At 52.0% G+C, this 24,941-nt stretch overlaps 6 protein-coding genes across 6 annotated transcripts; 2 read left to right on the forward strand and 4 right to left on the reverse strand.

Moving 5' to 3' along the window:
* Positions 1-158: 158 nt before the first annotated feature.
* Positions 159-685, forward strand: J4E87_010402 (uncharacterized protein; the record flags this gene model as incomplete). Its single annotated transcript, XM_049381976.1, has 2 exons — positions 159-165; positions 342-685. The coding sequence occupies 2 exons, from the start codon at positions 159-161 to the stop codon at positions 683-685; spliced, it is 351 nt and encodes a 116-aa protein (XP_049228247.1).
* A 1,139-nt stretch (positions 686-1,824) lies between these two features.
* J4E87_010403 (uncharacterized protein) lies at positions 1,825-2,867 on the reverse strand (the record flags this gene model as incomplete). The annotated part of the gene is given in 3 exon segments (XM_049381977.1): positions 1,825-1,958; positions 1,972-2,743; positions 2,862-2,867. The coding sequence occupies 3 exon segments, from the start codon at positions 2,865-2,867 to the stop codon at positions 1,825-1,827; spliced, it is 912 nt and encodes a 303-aa protein (XP_049228248.1).
* A 3,286-nt stretch (positions 2,868-6,153) lies between these two features.
* On the reverse strand, positions 6,154-8,607 carry J4E87_010404 (uncharacterized protein; the record flags this gene model as incomplete). Its single annotated transcript, XM_049381978.1, has 4 exons — positions 6,154-7,023; positions 7,064-7,719; positions 7,782-8,291; positions 8,601-8,607. 4 exons carry the CDS (start codon positions 8,605-8,607, stop codon positions 6,154-6,156), a joined length of 2,043 nt encoding a protein of 680 aa, XP_049228249.1.
* A 5,228-nt stretch (positions 8,608-13,835) lies between these two features.
* J4E87_010405 (uncharacterized protein) lies at positions 13,836-14,374 on the forward strand (the record flags this gene model as incomplete). Its single annotated transcript, XM_049381979.1, has 2 exons — positions 13,836-13,916; positions 13,970-14,374. The coding sequence occupies 2 exons, from the start codon at positions 13,836-13,838 to the stop codon at positions 14,372-14,374; spliced, it is 486 nt and encodes a 161-aa protein (XP_049228250.1).
* A 4,706-nt stretch (positions 14,375-19,080) lies between these two features.
* J4E87_010406 (uncharacterized protein) lies at positions 19,081-20,826 on the reverse strand (the record flags this gene model as incomplete). The annotated part of the gene is made up of 4 exons (XM_049381980.1): positions 19,081-20,096; positions 20,159-20,326; positions 20,386-20,592; positions 20,655-20,826. 4 exons carry the CDS (start codon positions 20,824-20,826, stop codon positions 19,081-19,083), a joined length of 1,563 nt encoding a protein of 520 aa, XP_049228251.1.
* Positions 20,827-22,760: 1,934 nt separating this feature from the next.
* Positions 22,761-24,812, reverse strand: J4E87_010407 (uncharacterized protein; the record flags this gene model as incomplete). The annotated part of the gene is made up of 4 exons (XM_049381981.1): positions 22,761-23,191; positions 23,243-24,202; positions 24,256-24,512; positions 24,805-24,812. 4 exons carry the CDS (start codon positions 24,810-24,812, stop codon positions 22,761-22,763), a joined length of 1,656 nt encoding a protein of 551 aa, XP_049228252.1.
* Between the last annotated feature and the right edge of the window lie 129 nt (positions 24,813-24,941).

Raw genomic sequence — 24,941 nt, forward strand, 5'->3', positions numbered from 1 at the left:
ACCAACACGCCAATTCAAACCAGTATGCCAATTCGAACCAATTCGCCAATAATTCGCAACGCAGCGGAGCTTATTCCAACTCTCACCAATCCGACAATAATGTGCGATACGGCGCGTACAATGCGCAGGACTCAATGGGAACGGAGTCGCGAAAGAAGATGAAATGTCAGTCAGCTCGTTCTTTTAGTAAAACGAAATGCTAATTAAGATAGTTTACACTCCCAATGCACCCAACAAGATTGACTACGATATGGCTATGGCAGTCGCGCGCGACTATCGCGACACAACTTTTGAGATAATGAGAAATGGTGAAGAGCTTATTCCTTTGCATTCTTTGCAAGTCGATCAAGTCAACGAATTCGAGGATTCGCACAACATCTATATGGAAGCCGAGCGAAAGGTGAACGAGTACCTTGCACAACAAGCCAGCGGACCTGTTTCGAATACGACTACTAGCACTCCCCTCGATACGCCGGAACTCCGAGCCCTGATCACCTCGATAGTGCGTGAGCAGATCGCAGAGATCTTACAGCAAGCGTCAGCTTCTATCTTGATCGGCAATCGTGGGAACATGCCTGCGAATGAGCACAACCAGACTTCGCCTCTGCAGCAGAGCAGTGCGCAACCTGGCCAGACTTCGACAAATGTTCCATCCAATAGCCAATTCATCAAGCCGGAACCTTGATCCGTCCCTGGTCGATCCGCCCTCCCGAGATGTTCGATTGAAGTCGCAGTATGAAGCAGCTAGGCTGCCAGCCGGCACCTATAGGACGGCTCCATCGACCAAAGACTCCAAGCTTTAGAACAGAATATGTCGAATCCGACAATTCGACTCCACTTCGACGCCTTCGAACGCACAGATAGTTCGGCGAAGACATTTGACCCTACGAAGGAGTTGGGCAATGAATCCTTCGATACTCTGAATGATGCTGCTGCTCGGAGCTGAGCTCGCGTCAGCATCTAAAAGCGATGTTCTGCCGCTGGTAGCGGTGCATACATTGCCTGATACTGGTCTCGGACCAGTCACAATACTAGATTCGTTTAGTCTCTGATACTAGCTCTGCTGGTCACCATACTGGCTCTGCTGGTCTATGATACTGCATTCGTGCGGTCTAATTATATCGCTGCTGCGATAACCCATATCAGCTGCGCGCTGATCTTTGATACTACTGGTGTATGCCGGTTTCATGTACTCATAGCTCGTCTTTAAACAATTTCGATATAATATGTACCCATGCAGCCTTCTCCCGTGATGTAAATGCAAAAGACTAGCCATATGTTGGAGAATATCGTTGGGCAGCACCAGCACTCCAAAAGCAAGAGCGAAAGAGAGCAATGTGATACTCGCCTCGACATCACTACAATTGCCAACACAACTACGACTGGGATGAACCTAAAGTTAAGCACTTCTAATAGAAACATGTGTATTTTAAAGAGATACAGCATAGCTGGACACCTTCCGCCTGATGTCCAGCAGGTCGTCGAGATACCCGAAGCCTAATCTGTTGTACAAAAAGACTTCGCAAAGCAAAAACAAGAAAATGAAAGCTATCCGATTGAACTCTCCAGCCTTCATCGATAGATCATGATGGCTTGAGCCCCGGTATCACCCAAGAGTCCCGACCGTCTCCGCAGTGACATCCCTTGGGCGAGTACCACTCCCCGGACGAACAAAGCCTCTTGGATTATTACCATTTCCCGGACGAACGCCTCGAGGGTTAGCACCATTACCGCGAATGCCTCTGGGAATGGTATCTCGTCGACCTCCACTTATACCCCCGCCGATTCTGTTAGGCTGGGCAGCAGCATCCCGACGGCAGCCACCTAGTGGAATTTTGATGGGAGCGGCATCCCGAGGGCAGCCGCCTCCTGGTGCATGTCTGATGGGCTCAGCTTCGCGTCGGTAGCTGCCGCCGCGACCTGGGGTAGGGTCTCTCTTAGGAGAACCTCCAGGGTGTCTTATAAGACCACGCTTGCGTCCACCCCAGTGCGAGCCTTGATCTCGCTCGGCCAAGTCGTCTGCCGGGTCGGTGGCGCGCTTGCCTCCCCATGGGACGTTGTGACCTCGCTCGGCCAGGGCCGCGTTCGATATAGCGAGGCCTTCGGTGCCCGAACCACCTGCTGGGAGTCCGAGAGCTTGTTTAATGGGCTCGGCTTCTCGTCGATGGCCGCCAGGGCTGTTGATCTTGATTGCCTCAGCATCGCGCTTGGGAGTCCATGGCACTCCCTTTCCACGCGCAACCACATCGTTCGATGCCTCAGCATCGCGTGTGCGGGGCCATGTGACAAGGCGACTACGGTCGGCCAGGGCCTCGTTGGAAATAGTGACTCCACCGGTGTCCAGGTTACCTTCTGGAAGTCTGATAGATCGGTCGATGGTCTCTGCATCCGCATCTCGTCGATGACCACCAGGGCTGTTGAACTTGAGCCCCTGTGCATCCCGACGTCTTCTGGACGAGCCACCTTTTGGAAACCCGATAGCCCGCTTGACGGTCTCCGCATCTGCATCCCGTGGAACGCCACCTGCTTTACTCCCGAACCTTCCGCGTGCTTCGAGGACTTCAGCCTCAGCCTCAGCCTCGGCCTCTCGTTTCCCTCGTCCGGTGCTGGTATTGACCATGCCCCGAGCTTCAATAGGTCCCTCTTCGGCCTGGCGGCGTGCTTCCAAGGGCTCGATGAGAGTTATAGGGATTGCATCTCGTCGATGGCTTGCGCTAGCAGACGAGATATCATGAAGGGATGTCTATACCCTATTAGCGAAGACCTAGGGATATGAATATGAGATGAAATACCTTGACGTCTGAGACAGGTGCTCCAAGGACAGCAAGAGAGAAGGAAAGCAATGCGGTGACTGCGTGTACGCGCATATTGGTATGAGTGGAAAGGGAGAGTATTGATCTACGGAAATTGAAGATGCGTGCAGATTGGTTGCGGTTCAGTTGATGGAGCTACCACCTACAGCGAGAGGAAATCGCCTGGTACTTTGTCCATTGATCAGGCTCACCAAGTACAAGTATATCTAGGATATCGCACGCCGTACTCATTTCCGCTACGCATGTAGTGGCGCTTCGATCCGTGACTACGCCTCACCCTGATGAACACCTTGGAAACTACTGATGCCAGGTCGATTGCATTGTCTAGGCACGCAGGATGATTTTGTTGTGGTTATCCGTATAACGATTGGAAGAGAGCCAAGAGAGCATAACGATCGCGGCACAAATCAGGCAGGCTGAAACCCAGTCACGTGAGCCTGAGACCGAAAACGCGTCGCAATGCAACATGCTGCTCCTCACAACTTCTATCACACCACATAATCACATTTCGAGCTTCCCGAGGGTTTCTCAAAAGGCCATTGTATAGATCTGGTGTCCATGCGTATCATATAGTCCAGAAGCCTACATCTAGGCATTGCTATTGAGTGTCTACACTTTTGTGCATTGCGTTGTTGCAGGCTCCAAAGTCAACTTGCACTTGCTTATATTATTCTTTCCACAGCTTAAGGCAGTGCATGTCAAATCCAGCCACGTGGTGCTTGAACAGCAGGATGCGGTATTTGTGGCGACGCACTGAGATGGCTGTGACCAGACACCCTCCAACCCGACTTCGGCAGCAGCCTGATGCGAACCTTCTTCGTATCCCTCGCAGTGTGCCAAGTTGATGGTTCCTGGAATTGACCCTGAGTCTCCTTGGGCAGACTATAGATGAGAGTCGGCATGACCGATGTCTTCCAAACACCCGTTCCCGTGTCTCTTGCGGTTTTGATGATCGTCAAGACCAGAAAGATCAGGGACAGGAGGAGTAACAGGAATGGGAAACTGAGCCACTCCCACTGTATAGCAATGATGCTTTGTGGAGATAGAGCATCGCCCGAAATCATCTCTACGCTGACAGATGATCGGATGACGTTGGTCATGGCGGTTGCCAATCTCTCCATGTGGTGAGTGACGTTGTTAGGAAACAGAAGTGGATTGAATGCCAGCTTGCGCAAAGAGGGTCCATCGGGGTAGTTTTTGTATCGCAGGGCTGGCTTCTGTCCCTTGATAGCGGTGTAGTACGAAGGAAAGAAATCGTCGAATCCTATCATGATATTTGACGCGGTGGTATTAGACATGCTGAAGCTTTCGTATTCCGCAGTTGAGTTGGTACGGGTGGCAAGAGGCGGAGTGATCGTCACATCTTCATCAAAGATAGTCATGGTGCCATTTTCACTCTCCAGCTCCACCGGATAACTCTGCCATGGCCATGGCCACGGTTGATCTGTCGTGTTCAGGTAGACGGCCGATATCGTCTCACTATATTGACCCCACGCGTATGCTGATGCCACCGTCTTGACGCACCAAGCCAAAACGCATTCATGAGCAACAGGAGTTTCATTTCGATACACACTATCACGGCCGTCGGGCGCCGAGACAATGAGTGTGTCCAGGATTGGATTACGAAGATGCCTGAAGTTGATCGAGCCGCCAAAGACCGGCGCCTTTGTCTGCATATCAGTCAATGGCATCACACGTACGAGCAGAGCCTCATCTGTTGGCTTTTCATTCCCACCACCAACAACATACCCCGACATCAGTACAGGCGATCTACTTGTTGCGTTCAAGAAGTAGCCACAGACTGTTCTCTCGGCGTATGAATCGTCATCAATTGGGCGAACATGTGTGGCGGTCCAGTCGACTTTCGTCTCTAAGCACGCGAATTGCAGTAAATTTGTCGCTTGTACACATTCGCTGCACACGCCTAAAGTTTCGTATGGGGGCCAGTTACAGATGCTAGTAGGACAAGAGAGTGGTATGTCGGGGCGTGTAGTGTTGGCAAAAGGCGTAGGGTGGGTCCCATTCCCTGCGAAGTACCGGCCAAAGAGGTCTCTGAAAGCGGGGTCCACAAAATTCGTCTCGAGTCCTTGGAAGGTTTCCGGTGCGTAGAGCGGCTCGTACTGCACTACCCTTGGTATCGATCCGGCGTTAGACTGTGTCATCCACTCGTCTGGGAAACTGACAACTTGCTGAAAGAAGGTGTCGATCGCAAGAAGTAGTACAATTAAGAGCGCGCCGAGCGCCGCTAAAGAACGGCCCTTTGTCCGGAATAGTAACATTAGGGCACCCAAAGGTCCCCTGGAAGCTTTGTCGAATATCTCAAAATCCCACATAGCATTGGATCTATGGAACCAATGCCATTTCAGTTGACCGAGCGCCTCTGATGTTGGAACGATCAACGCAGCCGAAGAGACTTTACCCAAGACATTCGTCCAGGTGAGATAGGATCCGTCCAGCGACATGGGTTGGCCGTTGATTCGAAGGTAGATGCAGATGATCGCTATCATACACGATGCACTGAGCAACCAACTCATCATCTCGAATAGCCATCTCTTGAAGACGTTGTCTGACGAGTTGTACTCGGCTAACTTTCTCTCGATTCGTTGCGTGAAGTCGAGCGATGATTTCTCGTCTTCTGAAGAGTCTAGCGACCCTGGCGCATGTCGTCCTTCATGTTGTCCGCGTTCTTGTGTCCACGAAAATTGGTATCGTATCGCGTTTGGAATGGAAGCCATCTCGGTGAGACTCGCATAGATGAAAATCGGGCCGTGATGAGAAACACGAGACGCGAAGGGGGGTTTTCTCGCGGTAAGGCTGGTCGTTCGATCGCTGCTCGAGGGTAAGATGACAGCGCACCGGCGCCTAACAAGCTATACATCTTGAACTGCCGGCTGCGAGTATGCCTTCAGTCATGGTAGAGTCGTGGCGCTAAGCTGCGCATCTTGATCTTCGACGTTGAGCGTGCGCTTCGTTATCGTGCGCCTATGAGAGCTTTGCTGTTAGCGCTGCGGCATACCAACTGGCTGGCAGCTACCGAGCGCGGGGACCGTCATGGCCATATCGCGCAGGCAGGTATAGCGACTTTAGATGCAGTAAAGATCAAGGATCTCCTGGTGACCGAAGACGGAGGATAGCTTCGGGTGATGAAGCTGGGACGAAGAGGAAAGACGTGAGGGCTCAGCGGGACGCGTTGGACGAGCTAGGTTCAGCAAGCGAGATTCGCCCTGCGATGACGACAGCGCGCCAATACCAGCCTCAGATGTGGCCATTCATCATCGATCATGTATTATTACAACTATATGCATTGTCTATATGTGTGCATTACGAAAAATCGTTGCAGTTATATGAAGCCAGGTGGAGCTGTCGGTGCTGGCACCACCTGTCCCGACACTCTCCAGCCCTGCTTTGGCAAGAGTCTAATTCTAACCTTGCGGGGATCGTGAGGCGATGCGCTTTCCGAGCTTGTGGTCGAGATGCTATCCTTCCGCACATCTTGTGGTAGACCGTAGATCAACGTAGGCAGGGCTGAAGTCTTCCAAACCCCCGTCTCGGTATCATTCGACGTTTTGATGATGGTAGCGACCAAGAATACCAAACTCAGTAGTAGGAGAAGCAACGGAAATATGAGCCATGGCCAGTTGATGCGGACGAACTTCTCTCGATCGTATGCCTCACCGAGGAGCGCTTCAGTAGTCTTCGTGTTCGACCGCATAACGTTCGTGAGGGATGATGCCAGTCGTTCCATGTGGCGCGTAACGTTGCTTGGCGCTAGCCAGGGATTGAAGTCCATGAAGCGAGTAGCGGGTCCGTCAGGGTATTCCTTAAACCTCAATATAGGTTTTGAGCCCCTACCCGCAGCCGTGTAGGATGACGGGAAGAAATCGTCCCAGATGACCATGATCTGGAAAGCTGTCTCGTTCCACACCGAATAAGTGTTGTTGGTATCAGGATAATCCACGGCTGGCGCTTCGAGAGTGATGTTTGGCGAATACTCATACCAGTTGCCGTCGACTATCCATGGCCAAGGGACAGTATCAGTCGCAATGTTGAGGAATGTTGACTCGGTAGTTTGGCTGTATATGCCCCACTCGTACGATGATCTTACTCGCTGAACGCACCAAGACAACATGCACTCGTGCACCACAGGAGGCTCGCGACCGTATACACTATCGATCCCGTTCGATGCTGATGCGACGAGACCGTCGGTGATCTAAAGATCGGTGTATAAAGTCAGCGTTTGTCTCACATACATCTCGTACAGGGATGATACTGACGGGATAGCGAATGTCTTTGAATGCGAAGGAGCCAGTGCCGTAATAGGGTTCTTTCGTGTTCATGTCGGACAGAGGAATCGTGCGCACCAGCAAGACCTCATCAGTTGAGTTCGTGGTGCCGTTTTCGCTCACGACATGACCTGAGAGAAGTATCGGCGTAGCCGACGTAAGGTTGAGGAAATGACCGCAAACGTTCCCGACCGGATATGGTACATCTGCTAGTGGACCCTCCCATTTGACACTCCAATCAATGGTGGTATTCAGACAGGCATACGTGATGTTTAGATCGTGAGAAACATCCACGCAGCTGCTGCACGTCGCAAGGGTGTCGTAAGTAGGCCAAGTGCATTTGCTAGAAGGACAGGAAAGCGGTATATCCGGGCGGAATCCACTTCCGAACGGCACGGGTATCGATCCGTTTCCGTAAAAGTAACTTTTGATGACGGGGGAGGTGACCTCATCGTACATGGCTATCTCATCACCCTTGATGAAGTATTTGGAAAAATACGGACTATACGTCTTGACGATGGGAATGGAGCTTGGTGCCGTTTGAAGGGCCCAACGATCCGGGAATGTCACCACTTGCTGGAAAAAAGTGTCGATAGCAAGCAGCAACACAATTAGTAGGGCTCCTACAGAGGTAAAGATATGAAGTCAGTGTATTTCACACATGGTTCGTACGGTCACAGCTTACCTAGGGCAGCCAGCGACCGTCCTTTTGTTCGAAAGAGGAGCAGCGTAGCGCCCCATGCACCTCGTGAGGCCTTGTCGAAGATTTCGAAATCCCACATAGCGTTCGATTTGTGAAACCAATTCCATTTGAGCTGTCCAAGTGCTTCCGAGGTCGGCACGATGAGTGCAGCGGATGCTATCTTTCCTAGTGTGCTGGCCACCGTGAGGGACTGCTCGCTCTTGGTCATCTCCTGGCCGCTGACGGTAATATAGATCCCGACGACAGCGCCCATGCAAAAGGCGCTTATTAGCCAGCTGGCTAACTCAAAAATCCATCTCTTGAAAACATTCTGGGATGCATTGTACTCGGCCAACTTCTTCTCTAGACGTTGTACCAGATCCAGTGGTCTCTTTCCGTTTTCGTCAGGGCTGGATGATGGCAATGTGTAGCGCTCATTGTTCTGAACGTCTTGTGGTAACTGTCTTGAAGGTTCGTGCTGCGGAAGTGTTGTCATTTGGTTGCGTGGGTGAGCTGAGATGGTGGATGGATGACTAGGTGGTCCGCGCATTGGAGATTTTTGGATCGATCGATGATGCCCAACGACTGGCAAGTGAATGCGACGCGTTATCGTATCGATTGTATAGTCGTGTATGAGGTCCCGCTACCCCAGCTTTTAGTGGGAATGAGGTTGGTCCGGCAATTCCATGCTGTGGTGTATACACATCCTACAACTGACGATAACCAGCCGCCGGACACACACTAAGCCTTCCATCAGGAGATAGAAGCCGCCGAAGGGTCGGTTCTAGCGCTTAGCAGCTGCGACTCCATGGTCGTGCAGACTTGCCATGTTGATCTCGCGTGTGGCTTGGCGGTATGAGCCAATGACACCGGTCGATCTACCGCTGGCTTTGACGCTGACTAGGCATGCGAGGCTGAAGTCGCAACACAGACGCGCTCATGCCAGGGTCGTTGTCACGTTGCGCTGTTGCGCAGACTCGAGTATGTTGGCTGCATGAGCGATTGGTACCGAGCCTCACATGCCTTTGGCGCACGACTGGAACTCATACCGATCTTGGCGCGCATTTTGGAAAACTTCATCATGTTCATGTGTATAACGAGCAAGACTTTGTGGCTATATAAAACCAGGTGGAGCTGTCGGCGCGGGCTGAACTAGACCAGAGACTCTCCAGCCTTGTTTGGGCATCAGCCTGATCTTGACCTTCTTCGACCTTCTATTCAAGGTGCGCGTCGATATTGCCTGTGTCTTGAATTCCTGTTGAAAGTCTTTGGGCAAGCTGTATATCAGCGTCGGCATGGCCGAAGTCTTCCAATTGCCGATGTCATCGTATGTGTGTTGTGAAGTCTTGATCATTGTTGCCACCAAGAACGCGATGCTTAGGCAAAGCAGAAGCAGGGGAAACGTAAGCCAACCCCAATGAACAACCACATAAGTCTCTGGAGAGGAGGCACTTCCAACGATGAGCTCATTGCTGTCAGCATCAGACCTGACAGCATTCGTTAAAGCATGTGCTATCCTTTCCATATGGTAGGTGACGTTATTGGGAGCAAGCCATGGATTGAACCGAACTTCCCGAAACATGACCTGATCAATGAAGCTAGTTCTGATCTTCAGATATGGCTCGGCCGATGGCTCGGTAACAGTAATCAGGGAAGGAAACACTTCGTCCAGAACAAAGATTGTTCTCATGAACGTCTCGTTTGAGACGCCATAAGTGGTCGTATGGTTTTCGTTGGTAGGTGGAATTATCGTGATATCTGTGTTAAACCCCAGCAGCGTGTTGTCGAGCGACACCCGCTCGCTCCACCATGGGTATTCGATCTGTGTCGTGTTGGTGAAGGTCTCGATAACCTCCTCTTTGTAACCTCCTCGTGCGTATGAGGAGCGAAGTGTCTTGACACACCACGATAAGACACACTCGTGGGCGACTGGGAGGGCTTTGCGATAGACGCTCTCGGGGGAGCCATCCGCTGCGCTTACAATTATCGCATCGATGATAGGGTAGTTGATGTGCTTGAAGTTGATGGATCCCCCGTACAGCGGTGACCTCGAAGGGTTTGTGACGAGCGGCAGCGTGCGCATGAGAAGGGTCTCTCCATAAGGGGAATCCGTGCTGTTCTCGATTCTGTACCCGGACATAAGGACAGGTAGTGAACTCGTCGCGTTCAGAAAATAGCCACAAGCAGTACCTATACGACAATAATGTTAGCCATACTCGACTTCATCCTACAAAGATTGGTCGGCGGCCTTGCTTGGTATGGCCAAGACTGACAGTCGATGATCAAAGGCTCATCTCACCATTGGGATATGTATCCTCCGTTCCAGGGCCAGTTGAGTTTCTAATCCAGTCCATCTTCATGGGAAGACAATCATATTCAAGCAGGTATGATACATCTTCGCAGGCACTGCAGACCCCCAGAGACTGATAGGCCGGCCATTCACATCTACTAGTTGGACACACTAATGGTATCTCAGCCTGAGGACCACCCTCGGTGAGAAAAGGACGTGTGCCATTCTGATCATAAAAAAATGGGTCCAGGGTCCTCTTAAGGTCTTGGTTCATCGTGGCTATGGGATCGTCGGCCCAGGTGCTGTCGTACGTAAGGGCAACGGAAGGGGTATATCGTACGGTCCGTGGGATTGAGCTGTTGCCCTGCAGCCTCCAACGCTCATCGAGGTCGGTAACCTGCTGAAAAAAAGTATCAATCGCAAGTAGCAGGACTGTCAACAGTGCACCTAGTGCAGCAAGTGATTTGCCCTTCGTTCGACACAGAAGCATGAACGATCCCCATGCACCGCGCGATGCTTTGTCAAATATCTCGAAGTCGAATGCGTCTCTGGACTTCTTCCCGTGGAACCAGGTCCATTTCAGCTGCCCGATAGCCTCCGATATAGGTAGAATGAGTGCTGCCGAGGCGATCTTCGAAAGGACCGTGATTATCGTCAGGCCTGCAGGCCATTTGTTGTGGGCTTGATCGTGGAGAAAGTAGAGTAGTCCGATAATTATGCCTGCACTCTTTAGTTAGCAGATGCACATATCAGGCAAAGTCGATGGTGTCTTACCCATGCAGACAGCACTGGTCGCCACACTAATGATCTCGAACAGCCAGCGTTTGTAGACATTCTGCGAAGAATTGTATTGCGCTAGCTTTCGTTCTATGCGCCCTGGGAAGTCGAGACGATGCTTTTCGTGGACAGAAGCTCGATAGGATGGCGGAGGAGAGGCGTTGGGCCCTTGAGCCGGAGATGACGAGTAGGGACGCTGCCGTTGCACGAGTGTAAGGGGTAGGAGTCCTCCGCGTGGTCGTGACATTATGCGAATGTTCCTTTGACGGGATCTGGAGCCCACATGAGCGGTCAAGAGGTGACGCCTTGGAAGCAGTGCTAGAGTTCATCATTGTTAGCTTCCTGTTGTAGGTCAGTTCGATCAACAATCGAGCGCTTAACCGCCGAACGTTCTGCAGCTCGCGTAGAAAGCGCAGCACAGTTCTGGGCTCAGGTTGTAGAGCAGTTGGTGATCACCAGGTCTGCATGTGGGTGTTTAGCCACTTGAGGTTGGCGATGGGAGAGTCTCCTGTACCCGCTCGGCATCATCGTTGGACCTGTCAGAGCGGGAGATTTAGCGCCCACAGCGGGTTTCGCGGCGATAAGGGACAATCAAATCATGGGGCCGAGATCGTGCCATGGTGGTAGCGCCGAGGCGTGGCATTCCCGCCGCTACTGCGTATCAAACCGTTGAGAGCCACATGGAGTGGCAAACACAATGAGTAGATAAGCGCTGGAGTTGAGCTGTCATCGTGGGTGGACGCTAGGCAGAGCGCAAGGCGGCCTGTTCGAGGCGAGAGGGTGGGGCCTGCAATCGGCGGCCCGATCTTGAGTAGCGAGCCCTGGAGTCGAAGCTACCCGAAAGAATTTGTACCATCTCGGCAGTATAATTGAAGCATATCTTCATAGTGATAGTTGTGTCTCTGTGAGCTGATGACTTCATTCTTATTGCGCTCCTCTCTTCATGCGTAATATCACGGTAATATTATGGAGATTGGACGTGATTTTGGGTATGAAGCGAGACAGCATTGCACCTGAGCAGCTGGCAGAAACATAGGGGCTCTGAATGACTATTGCTACTGCATCTATCCCGGTTCATCAAGATAATGCACGAAGAAGCAATCATGGAGTGATATGCATCTGCAAGTGAAATCCATTCGCGGCACATTGACCGAGAACAGCCCTGGAGCTTTGCTGAGGAACTGCATGCCCAGGTTGACTGTATAAGATGATGGAGACATGTCGCACGCAAACACGGATGAGTCTTTTGACGTAGGAGAGAATGCGGGTTTTGCGCATAACTCGACAGGGCGATGCTAAGCCCAAGGGGCAACGTACCTAGGTAGTACTGCCATTCGTATACCCAGGTACCGTCCATGCCTACCCGGACATCCACGATTGGTACTACCAACGGATACACAGGGAAGTGATGAGTGTCACGCGCTTACTCACCGTCAACTCAAAAGACGGGTTGGAACCAGACCAGGCGACCGTACATCATGAACGCGGCATTGCTTGGCCACGTTCTGATGAGGAAGTTGAAGTGGTCGCCGAGACGGCCGCGTACATTGAGGCTGTCAGAGAAACCTTGGTATCGGGATGCACAAATGACGAAGCCCCTGGCGTGGTTGATATCACATTGCATACACTGTGTGATTACTTGCGCATGGTGGTTGAGAGTAGCTCGCCGAGTGTGTGTTGCATGGTTTCCCTCGCAACACCGCGGCGGAAGTGAAGGTGAAAATGCAGCCGCATCATGGGTGATCTCTGTAAGGCAGATGGGCTTCGAGATAACGTCAGTGTGGAAGTCGAGCGCTTACTCGTAGCGTGCGATTGGTCAACCATCACCGAACCTCAGACCATTGGCTATCTTGACGTCGAATGCAGAGTCGTGTTGCAACGGAAGAATTTCGTACAGATCAACGTCAGTCTATCACAAACTTGGCTTGGGAGTTTTCGGGAGATCTAGCCAAAGCTGTCAACATTGTCGAAACCCTGGTAAATCTACATTGTGTCTCAATCCATAAAGACGTGGCAGATGCGAATCCATCTCAGCTGTCAGACAAAAGGATAACGCCACAAAATACAAAGGAGAACCGAATTCCGTAGCAGTAGTCGAAAATGTGACTTCATGTTGCGAGCCAAACTTCTTGAATATCTATCGATCTCGGCGGAAGAGACTGACGAAAGCGTAACGCTGAGTGAGTCACGTGTGCGGACAGTCTGTGACTAGGTCGCGGGAACGGTTGATTGGCGTAAGGTACCAATCGTGCAGGGCCAATCGCTTCGACTCCCGGGGTCGGTTCAAAACGCCGCCAAGCCACATCACACCGTCGGAACCCTTCGATTGGTTAGAATTCGTTCTTGCACTTGATGAAAATTAGGGGAATTGCAGGTGATGAACCGTACTTACAGAATCTCGACTCTGTACAGTCGCCTTGTAGAAAGCCCTACTCTTTGAGCGCTTCGAACGTGATAACTCAATGTGATGAAATCCGCGGAAACCTCCTGATCCATTGCGTCGCGTTCGCAGGCCTCCACAAGCACTGGGCCTAACGCCTTGTGTTCCAATAACTCGGCCTTTGCGTTTCACCTTGCCGAATTCGTACCCAGCGATCATGCCCACACCCCCCTCTCCCAATGATCGTACAAGATGCGCATGCCGCGAACCTTGTATCTCGCTGTCCCATGCATACCGTGTCGTGTGGGTGGCTTCGGAGGCGGTTATTGACGTGAGGCCACAGCGGGTTGAAGCGCCGTGGATGGGTAGGGGAAATGAATCCGTTGTGTGACGCGTTGTCACAAGCGATGCCTTACATCCAGGTCCTTGGATAAATGCATCGACGCGTCCCATAATTCAGGTCGTATCCCAGGCACAACACCAACATCGTCTTCAAACACAAGCTCTTCCTCGGTCGCATCAATTCTGCCTTCTCCATCACGGTAGAATCCACCTCTTCTCCATCAAGCAACCAAGCGAGGTTCTACGATCAAAGACCACAACCCCGACCATGCACGCACGCGCCATCCTTCTTGCCTTAGCTATGGTGGGAAGCACCATAGCTGCACCCGTACCAGCGCCAATCAACAACGTAAGTATCATCCATGCCCATGGACATTGGACGCGGCGACTAATGCTTCATAGATCAGTCCACTACCAACGATCGAGCGTCGCACAGAATCTTCCGTCGTGAACCTGTTCAGGGATCTCTTCAAGAGGGAGCCAGTGATCGAGACCAATATCGCTGAGAGCCTTGAGGGGTCTGGTCCTGATGTTCGCCGAGATGCTGCACCTCAAAAGTTCAGTAGCTCCGGTGGTCATCGACGAGAGGCAGAGCCTATCAAGTTCAAGAGCGGTGGTGGCCATCGACGAGAGGCAGAACCCATCAAGTTCAAGAGCGGCGGTGGCCATCGACGAGAGGCAGAACCCATCAAGTTCAAGAGCGGTGGTGGCCATCGACGAGAGGCAGAACCCATCAAGTTCAAGAGCGGCGGCGGCCACCGAAGAGAGGCAGAGCCAATCAAGTTCAACAGCCCTGGCGGTCATTGATGCGGCATTGGGGCGACGTTTCCGATTCGAGTAACTCTTGTTGTATTCATATTCTGTTTCTTTTCCTTACTGTGTAAAAACGTCCGAAAATCGAGACCAGCTTGGACTGGGACTTGACGGAATTCCCCAAGCCACCAGACCGGCTCTGTAGCTTTCTTAATACATTTTCCATCATCGATCAATGATTTCTCCTCCATGGTTCAAATCCAGCCTGGCGGTGGTTGAGGTGGTCGCGGTGCAACTGGCGAGAAGAGGTTGCCTGATACTCTCCACCCCATGTTCGGGTTGAGCTTGACTTTGAGCTCTTTTGCCTTCGCTCTTGGAGTACCGGTGACAGAAGCTCGCGTGAGCTTGGTACGCATGTCGTCAGAAACACCATACAGCAGCGTTAGAATGGCTGAGTTCTTGAGAATGCCCAGTTGATCCTTCTCAAGTGCAGACTTGAATATAGTAGCAGCTAGAAAAATAAAGCTCATCATCAGGAGACCAATAGGCAAGGTAAGCCACTCCCAGCGCACTGAGATGTATGTTTCTCGACTAAAGGATTCTCCAGTAATCATCTCGTTGCTTGGCGCAGATCGTATAACATTCGTCATCGCAGTAGCAAGTCTGTCCATGTGCTTGGAAACGTTTGGCTGAAGCCAAGGGTTGTATTCGAGGTATCGATTCCAGGCTGAACCCGATTGCCATGTCTTGTATCGCATAACTGGAACTGCATGTTCGTGCATTACTGTCGTGTAAGAGGGAAAGATATCAATGAGCCCTTGAATGATCGATACCGCTGTGTTGTTCGAGGTTCCGTAGCCAGATATCTTTCCGCCGTCCGGGGTCGTGCCGTTGTCGACGTTGATGTCTTGCAGATAGAACATGTCGGTGGCTTCCTCTCCAGTCTCGTCAATGTAAGAAACGCTTTGCCAAGGAAATTCTCCAGCACTGTCGTTGAAATACGTTCTTACGACCTCCTCTTCGTATTTGCCGTAGTCGTACGACGATTTGATGGTCTGGACGCACCAAGATAGTACGCACTCCTGTGCAAGCGGTCGAATATCACGGTATACCGTCTCCGGTGAACCCTCACTCGCTGATACTAGGAGAACGTCCGCAATCGTGTTGCGATGATGCTTGAACATGATAGAGCCATCACCATAGAGTGGCTCCTTGGTGGTAACAGCAGTCAAAGGGAAGGCGCGCATCGCTAGAGCTTCACCTTTCACAGAGCCATTGAAATCGAACAGATAGCCCGACATCAAGACGGGCGTCTCGCTGGTCGCGTTTAAAAAGTAGCCGCACATAGTTCCGTTTGGGTATGGCTCTTTCAAGTCGAAGAGACCCTTGGTATCCGCAGTCCAGTCGATTGTAGTGTTCAAGCAAGCGTACGTTAGGTATTCCGACACGTCAGCACATTGGCTGCAAACGCCTAGCGTCTCGTATAAGGGCCATGTACATTTGCTGGTTGGGCATGACTGCGCATCGTGTCAGTATCGGCGTTCTACAAGTGTTGTCTAATGCTCAGTGTGTGATCCTTGGATCACACCTGGTATTAGAAACATGGGACAGGTGTGAACTTACCAGAGGTATCTCTGGACGCGTCCCATTTCCAAAGGGGACAGGTTGCGTGCCATTGCCATACGAGAACTTCTCAACCACATGAAACAGATCCGGGTCGTCTTGAGACATCTGATATCCGTCCTGATACTCCGCACCGACATGAGGGTCGTACCGAATGGTTCTAGGGATCTTACTAGGAGTATCCTGTAAGGCCCAGCGGTCGGGGAAGTTGACGACTTGTTGGAAGAAGGGGTCAAGGGCCATCATGCACAGCGTGATCATGGCACCTAGGGCTGCCAACGCCTTGCCCTTGGTGCGCAGAAGTAAAAGCATAGACCCCCACGGACCACGAGATGCGTTATCGAAGATTTCGAAGTCCCACATGCGCTTAGAGTTCTGCTGAAACCAACTCCACTTCAGCTGACCCAGAGCTTCGGATACGGGAAGGATCAAAGCTGCCCCAGCCATCTTAGAAAGCACGGAGATGTATGCGTTGAGCGTCACTCCCGTCCTATCTGCCAGCGTCCAGTTCGAGAGAGGATCGTCTTTGTAGTAGATGAGAACGCCGATGATTGCAGCCATGCAAATGGCACTGAAAATCCAGCTGAGTAATTCCAGTAGCCATCTCTTGATGACGTTGCCTGAGATACTGTATTGGTACAACCTTCTCTCAATTCTTTCTGCGATATTTGGCTGATCTTCGACGTCCTCCACGGGCGCGGACACTTCGATGGAAGGAGGCTTCGAGGGTCCGTTCACAATACCAAGACCGGGATGAAAACTAGTGATTGGGGTTTTCTCATCCAGTTGTGGGAGTTGTGGTATTTGAAGCGAGTGAACATTGTCGAGTCGGACTCTTGGGCGTTGGGTCGGGAAGAATCGAAGGGTGGGTCGGTGAGAGTCCTGCTGATGCTGCACCTCTGGTGGTGGTTCTGGAATGGGCCAGATGATTGAACGACAACTGGAAGTCTCGATAGTGGTTGTGGGGCTCGGCTCGGCCGGGCTGATGGGTGGCGCGTTGATATGTGATGGGCTCAGGTGCGTCGGGCGTTGAGGAGGGATGATGTCTGGCGTAGTCGGCGTAGTCGGTGTTGTACCATACGTCTTTGCTGTCATGCGCTCATCGCCAGTATCCAGATAGATTGGAATGTCTGGAAAAGCAGGCGACCGCATGGGAGTGCGAGGAGAACGAGACATGTTGGGGTAGTAACCTGATGTGGATATCGGGTAAGGCATTAAAAGGATAAATGAGTACGAATTAGGGTACGAAGACAGTGGAGAACGATGGAAGGATGTTGCTTCGTACAAGATAGTAGAGCAGTGCCAGACTGGAGAAGCTGTAGGCTGATACCAGGTACTTACCATCGGTGTCCATCACCATACTATAACAACATCGAGCTGCAGTATAAGCCTCCACAAGCCATTTCCATGATTGGAGCCTGCTCGAAACATCAAACAGCACTGTTACTGCGGCGTACATGCAAACTATGCCTTCGTTCTGGAAACCGGTGCATTACCGAGCAAACGCACCATTCACGGCACGAGCTAGCCGCAAGGACCAGACCCAACCTCCAGAAAAGTGTGCCAAGAAAGGCGGCTGAAGGCCGTTTCCACGACACCTACGTGCGGCGCGGGCGTCGGGAGCTATCAAGCCGGGTCACCGCTGTGGGTGTAGCCGTACAGAGCATGTGTATAACCGCTGGGATGGCCGCATGGCTAGGCTAGCGTATTCTCGTTGCCGCTGTGGTATTAAAACATATGCAGCTAGGCGTATTCTTAGCTTTTGGCCCCTCCATGAGGTCACGTTTCGATGACGATGCATCAATGAGGCACAGTCGTATAAGCGCTTCGAGCCTCATCGGACGCTGCAGCCAATGTAAGGAGCGCGAGTCTGGGGAAACATGTTGGTTTTGCTCGGTGAGCGAATGACGATGCCGCTTTCCAGCCTCGGAGGTAGCGCGTGAACTCGCGCGACGTGGGTGGTCGTGGAGGTGGTGGGAACGACGGCCTCGGGATGTTTCGACAAAGTTTTGGGGGTTCAGATAGCGGGGTCGCGCTATCGTTAAGCGCGGGGCCGATAACCCCACTTATTAATAGCCACCTATCAGCGCCGCGAGATATTTAGCCATGCGTCTATTTTTCGAATATTCCACGTCGCGTCTATCGTGCATTTGGCATCTCGGTGCAAAGCAAACAACGCATGCATGCATGAAGCAAGCTTCACGTGACGGCTTCTCCCAGTGTCAAGCAGGAGTTGACATCTGCCATCCTCTGGAGTAGCCGAAGCACGTCAGGTGTGTTATGACGGACCACCGTCTGACACCTCTTAGCTAGCCCTACCTCTACATCCAACACTTCGCTTACTGACTTGATACTACGGTGGCTTGAGGCTGAACATGCGATTCGGTGTTCCCTAGTACTGACACGTGTACTAACACCGGCGTACGCTAAATCCAGTCTGCCGGGTCGCGGCTATCAAGGCTGCATTGCGATCGTTGCGTACCCTCACTGGCCAAGCTTATGCCCATCTGTTGTTGTTTCAAAGCCGCCAGATTCCCATTCGTTCGGAAGATACCCCACAGGTCCCGATCAGTCGGAGATCTGTCTTCTGTAGCCGCTGTCGCTTGATCGGTGTCATGGTCGCATAGAAGAGCGAGTCATTGGTGCGTTGTGTTGTCGAAACAAACTTATGATGGAAGTGGAGATCCGCGCAATTTCCAGCCTCTTCAGGCGTTGTATGCAAGGTATGGTTTGATATGTTGCTGCGCCGCATGCTACATCGGACCTCGGGAACGTTGAACGAGCAGACGTAACATTGCAAAGGTGTTGAGCTGATGTCAGCCATGGCTTCATTAATATTGCACGACCCCGAAGTATTCAATGCGAGCCACATTGAGCGATGCAAAATCTTAAACGAGAAAGGGAGGACTAATTCATGATTCATTACCGGAGACGACCGCGAGCAACACTGACTTGTGCTGAACAGCCACAAATTGTGCATCTCCATCTCCACTATTTTCATCCACGACCGTTTCATACCCGCTCGAAGGAATGCGGCTCACTTCCAAGCGGCCTCCAAACCCGCCTTGTGAGCGCCAAATGCAACGTCATTTGCAAGATCCATCGACCTCAGTCCCAGCCACCACTTTACTTGCGACTTAGGCTTTCTTGTCTGGCGCTTCATGAAGCTCGATGGCGTTGCTATCCTGACCCATGACCTTGGCAGTGGTTGCAGCGAGCGCATCGGCATCATCCTTTTCACTTTCAAACAAGAAAGTAAGCTCTTCCAATGTTTTTCCGTACGTTTCCGGGAACAAGAAGTAGATGAACACAATCTCACAACACAGCAAAGCGATGTACACGAAGAGGAACTTCCAGTCAAGGTCTTCCAGTCCGATGGGATTGGTGAAGGATCCAAGCATGACGGAGCAACGATTGAAGAGTTGGAACCATGAGAGACCCTTGGTTCGGACGTAGTAGGGGAAGATTTCGACCATGTAGACATATGTGAGGGCATTGTAGGCGATGTTGTAGGCGGGCTTGTAGAGAAAGATCATGACCAGAACCGCATAGCCTGTCTCTTTAGATCCAGTCTGGCGATTACGAGCCTGAGCAATGGTCCAAGCGGTATACACGCACAATAAGCAACTCGCACACAGCAGATACATCCTGCGACGTGGGTATCGGGGTGTGACAGTTGCCATGACAAGCGCCATGAGGAAGCCCCATGCTTCTGAGCCGACGTTGTAGCGCACCTGGGTATGACTATCTTCAATGCCGATCTTTTCCAGGATAGGCACAAGGTATTGGCTGATGAGGTTGTTGCCGCTGTACTGGACGAAGATGCCAAGGCCGGCGGCGACAAGCGCACGGTGTCGCATGCCTTTGGATTGGAAGAGCTCGGCCCAGCCACGTTGTCGCGATTCGTTCTCCAACTCCAGGGCTTTCCTGATCTCAGCAATCTCAAGGTGAGGTAGCTCAGCGGATGCATCGCCTTCCGCATGGTACTTGATCAAGATCTCAAGAGCTTCTTCGCTGCGATCTTTCGAAACCAGCCATCGAGGGCTTTCTGGGACCGTGAAAGCAAAGATGATCTGGATAACAGAAGGGCCTGCTTGCAGGATGGAGGGGAGGCGCCAAGACCAATCGCTTGGGATCAGCAGCGTACGCACGACTATACATCGGGGCCGAGATTAGTATGCATTCATCTACCTTTCGTGGAGGGAAACTGCTCACCTATACCCGCTCCGAGAACTGAGCCTACCCCGAAGAATGCGTTGAAGAGACTACCTAAGAACTGTCGCTCTTTGGGATGGCCTAGTTCGCCGAGAAGAGCGGCGCCGGAGATAATTGCATAGACAATACCATGGCCAAGGAAAATTCGACTGAAGATAAACATGGCGACTACATGTATGTCAGTTGCAAGGATCTTTGAATGCAATAAGCATGCTGAAGGTACTCACGGTTCTGCGACAAGCCCTGCATTACTGCTCCGATGATCATAATCGTGGATCCCAAGACGATACTCTTCCGCCTTCCAAGATGATCAGAAACGATGGAAACGAACGGAATACTCGATATAGCGCCGAGGTTGTAGCAGGCGACAAGCAATCCGAGTTGGCCTCCTTTGGGATGATTGAAGTATTCTTGCCAGTAGTGAAGAGCTTGCACTGAAAGCGTCATACTTGATCAGTATCACATCTCAAGGAACTCCGTAGTAGTATCTACTTACTTCCATTCATCATCGAGCTATCAAATCCAGAAGTAGACTCAATGAAGAAGCAGAAAGGTACCAGCAATAGGTAGAGACGTCGGAGGTTTGGCTTGTTCCACCATCGTACCGTATCGGCGGCAACAAGGCGCTCGATAATACCGTCGCCAGGGCCTGCAACTGCTGGTGCCATGATTTTTCCGGTTGTGATAGGTACTCAGTGTAGCGTCAGGATGGCACTTTCTCAACTTACATACTCGAAGCCAAGCACTTCACCGGTTCAAGGAACCGTCGAACCGACGAAGGGATGCTGGATCTGCCTCGCTTCCTTCTTGGCTTTGCGGGGTTTGTGCCCGGTGGTACGGTTGGCGCATCCTTCATGATGAAGCATGACCGTTGATCAAAGGAAATACGAATGTCTGTCTCGCGACGATACAACAACCACCAAGTCTCATCGCTCCATAATTGGGAATATGAGCCTAATTTTCTCTGTCGTGCGGATAAATGCCGTGTTATGATAGTCTGCCTTACTCAACACCGTCAGCTTCAATATCGAAATCGTGTACTCAGGTCCGTGAATGTGTAAGCAGGGCTGGACTCAGATGACCCGATGCCCGACATGGACCTCAGCACTAGCCATGTCTGGCGCGGTCCGTGGTGCAACAGGTAAGGTTGAATGCGGGGGAAACTCTCCTGTCCCTCCACAAGTTCTTTCGCACAGCATCGCCAACTTCTCGAGTGATCTGGGCGACAAAGTGCGAAAGAGGCTGGATTAGCGGGCCAAAAATTCGGGCATTCTTCAGGCGGAAGACATTGTGCGGTAGTGCCGTAACGGCAATCGAATTGCAGGCGGGTCTCAGCAGGAGCTTACACCAACGGACGACGCGCATCCTGCTCAGCAGCATTGCTCTTCCGTAATGTATGTCGATTCAAGCTCTGAAATAGATGCTGTCGCGTCGGAGAGATGACGTGAAGGGCTTGACGCGCCTGCCATTAGGGGCTGGCTCCCTCGTGGCGCACAGATCACCAAGCCACACCTTCCAGATAGCTCCAGCCTCCTCAAACTCCAACACTTTCCATCGTCATCCCACTATGACTGAAGCGGTGCGCGAATTCATCCAGCATTGTGGTAAATACACTGACATTGCGATCTGGAGGTTCAGCTGAATGCCATTGCATGCGAGAATTGCAGATCGAAGAAGTGCAAGTGCGATCGGAAGCTGTAGGCAACCCGCATGCCAGCTGCAGAACTTCATCTAACCAACACAGCCCATGCTGTTCTCAATGCCAGACATCATCGCTGCCATGCCACTATCAAGAGGGTGGTAAGCGAGGTCTTCCAGCCGCATACATCACTGCTCTTGAGAAGCGGCTGGCAGACACCGAGGCTGCACTCTCCGCAACACTCACTGTCGTCCAAAACCAAGACTTAATACTGTTGAACGACGTCAGGCTTTCAGAACCATCATCGCACGCACCAAAGCGACAGGTTTCAAAAGCAGAAAAGCTTGAAGAATGGAAGCGCCTGCCTTTGCAGACGACCGAGCAGTTGACAGCTTGGCTACAGGCACAGTGTCGCGAGACGGTACCCCCGGAAGTATTTCCGTTGGGACACAGCAATTCCGTCCCTGATAGCGACGGAGCGCGCAAGATATCCAGGGCAGCCGAAGGTCGACCGAAGAGTGGTGCCCACGTTTCTCGCCAGATACCCGGCGATACATCCCCTCCGGTGTCAGTCCTGCAGCAACTGAAAGACTGCGAAATGCCTATAGCACCGAACATGCAGCGAGCTCCCACTGATCCAGCAAGATGGCACGAGAACTACTTCTAGAACTCGAGAGGAGTGTCTGGCAGATGCCGCTGCGATGCCAGTCAGGCTGAGTCAGGTAGGCGGCTCGTCCTCAGTCACACGAGTCAACTATCAAAGATGCCGATTGTCGGCAGCCGCAGGACCAGCACACGCTCGAAAGGCGATGCTCGCCGTTCATCACGCTGTGGTCGGCACTGGACGTATGACACGATCGAAAGCTTGGAAAAATATTGCTACGGTAATACATTCCAGAGTTTAAAATACACTAGGAAACGCTCACGAGACACGCAGGCTCTTCTCGTCGCACGATTGATCCTCTACTCGGCTTTGAGAACACTATCGAGTACTCCGCATCTCTTCACCCAACTCCTCGCACGCTTGCCGTAGATGTACATTGGAATTGTGCAAAGTGTGACAGCGACAGTGGTTCCACCAATAACATAGAACGCGTCTCTTACACCCTGTACTGCGATCCAGTCATTGGCGTAGAACGTCAGGCCGAAGGCGAAAAGGTTCTTGACAAAGTTCATGATGGCAAAGGCTTCGGCGGCCTGCTCGCGATGGCAGTCGGAGACATAAGTTACGACGGCGGTAGTTCCTAACTGAACACCCAGGTTGATCAGACCCATGCAGACGATGACTGGGATGGGCCACGGATCGCGGTTGTGGAGTGATTGGCCCCAAGCAAAGAAGCCGGTTGCGGTGAAGATCAGGTAGGTTATCATAACAGGGAGACGGAACTCAGGTTCTAAAGCATTGTCAGTTGCTTGTAATCACAGCTTGGGTTGTCTGCACTCACCGAAAGTGCCCTTGTTGCGTGTCGACATCCACTTCGCCACACCATCGATGATCGGACCGGCTACCAGCGTGGCCAACAACGACGCCACGAACGAGGAAAGGTTCGTTGCGCCAACCGCGCTCACGGAGAAACTGTATGGTGGCGCGGAAAAGATCTGCGACAATGTGATGGAGATCAAGACAAGCCAGGATACGCAGATGGTGAAGAGCAAGGTCGCCCACATGACTACCGGGCTCATGATCACCACAAAGGGGCGTAGAAATGTGCGCCAGAAGGAGACATGGTCCCAGTAACCAGACCATGGCATGAGGGTCTTGACGTAAGGGTATGGGGCCTCGGAAGAGACAGACGACTGGACCGCATAGTCTTCGACGCGTTCGGCGGACTTCTCCTTCTCAACCGCGTCACTTTCCACAGTCTTGGAGCTCGTGTCGATGTTGATGACGTCATGGCGGTGGTAGGCGGACTCGGGCATGAAGAAGATGATGAGGATGAGCATGATGACAAAAGCACCGCCCATTGCGTGCAATGCGATGCGGTGAGAGCCGTATTGGATGACAGATCCAGCGATTGGACTCGCTAGGTTGATACCACCGAGGACACCAAGGTTGAAGATGGCCATTCGGAATCCGCGCTCATGAACGTGCCAGATGTCTCCGACGGATGCTGGGATGAGTGCTTCAAACGGTGCCATGCAAAAACCTTGGACCGCTCGGGCTGCCGCCAGAGAGGGAAAGCTAGTAGCTTCCGCAGCCCAGAAACAGGACACCGCCAGGCCAACTGTGGTTGCGAGGTAGATTGGTCGTCGACCGATTTTGACGGCTAGGGTGTTGCAGATGAGACTGCCGACTGCGATGGCGACAATACAGGATCCATTGCAACCCAGAGTGAACCTCTGCAATGGGACGTTGAACTGCTCTGCCAGTGGTACGAAGGCCGGTGTCAGCAGCGGACCGACAGCTACAATTGATGCGATTAGCTCAGTACGTGGTATCTTAATGTCGCGAGCCTACCTCCTACAGCGCCGCATCCGTATGCGATGACGACGGTGAACATCTCCTTCTTCCATCTTGGCCAATTGTAGGGGTCGTTCGGCGAATCAGAAGGCTGCGGCACCAGCACAATCTGCCCAGTAGGATCATGCTTCAGCAGCCCGCGATCAACATCGTTCGTGATCTCGAGATCAATGCGACCAAGCTCGCTTAACGGAGCTGTCCCAGGGACATGTTCGAGCTTGTAGTCTTGGAGTATACCCAAAGGCATGGTAACTCTATGTCCGCGGTGTGATTGGAATGGTAGCGCAAGGGAGCACACGTGGAAGGATAAACGATATGCAAAGAAGCAATCTAGATCGCACAGCAGATGGATGGAAGAAGCGTGGAAGCAATCCTAAATTGTCGAAGATGCGACGGACACTATAATGTGGTGGTGGTGGGGGATGCCTTGATCCCACGGCAGTTGAGCTTGGGCGACCGCATACAGGGAATGATGATTCGGTGGTGTGCGGGGAAGGATGGGTAGGATGCGGGGGCTAGCTCCGGGTTGGTCGCTCAGGTATCCACTGCTTCATGTTGCAGACGGCTAGTGATGCCAGCATGCCTCGGGTTAATGCGACCGATGGAGATGCTGTCAATCGTCGCCTCTTTTGGGTGTGCGACCGCATAGGGGAAACAAGAGATCGGCAGAGGCTCTGCTTTAA

This window comes from Alternaria ethzedia, assembly GCF_023757985.1.
Source record: "Alternaria ethzedia strain BMP 0044 chromosome Unknown scaffold_48, whole genome shotgun sequence".
Taxonomy (NCBI): domain Eukaryota; kingdom Fungi; phylum Ascomycota; class Dothideomycetes; order Pleosporales; family Pleosporaceae; genus Alternaria; species Alternaria ethzedia.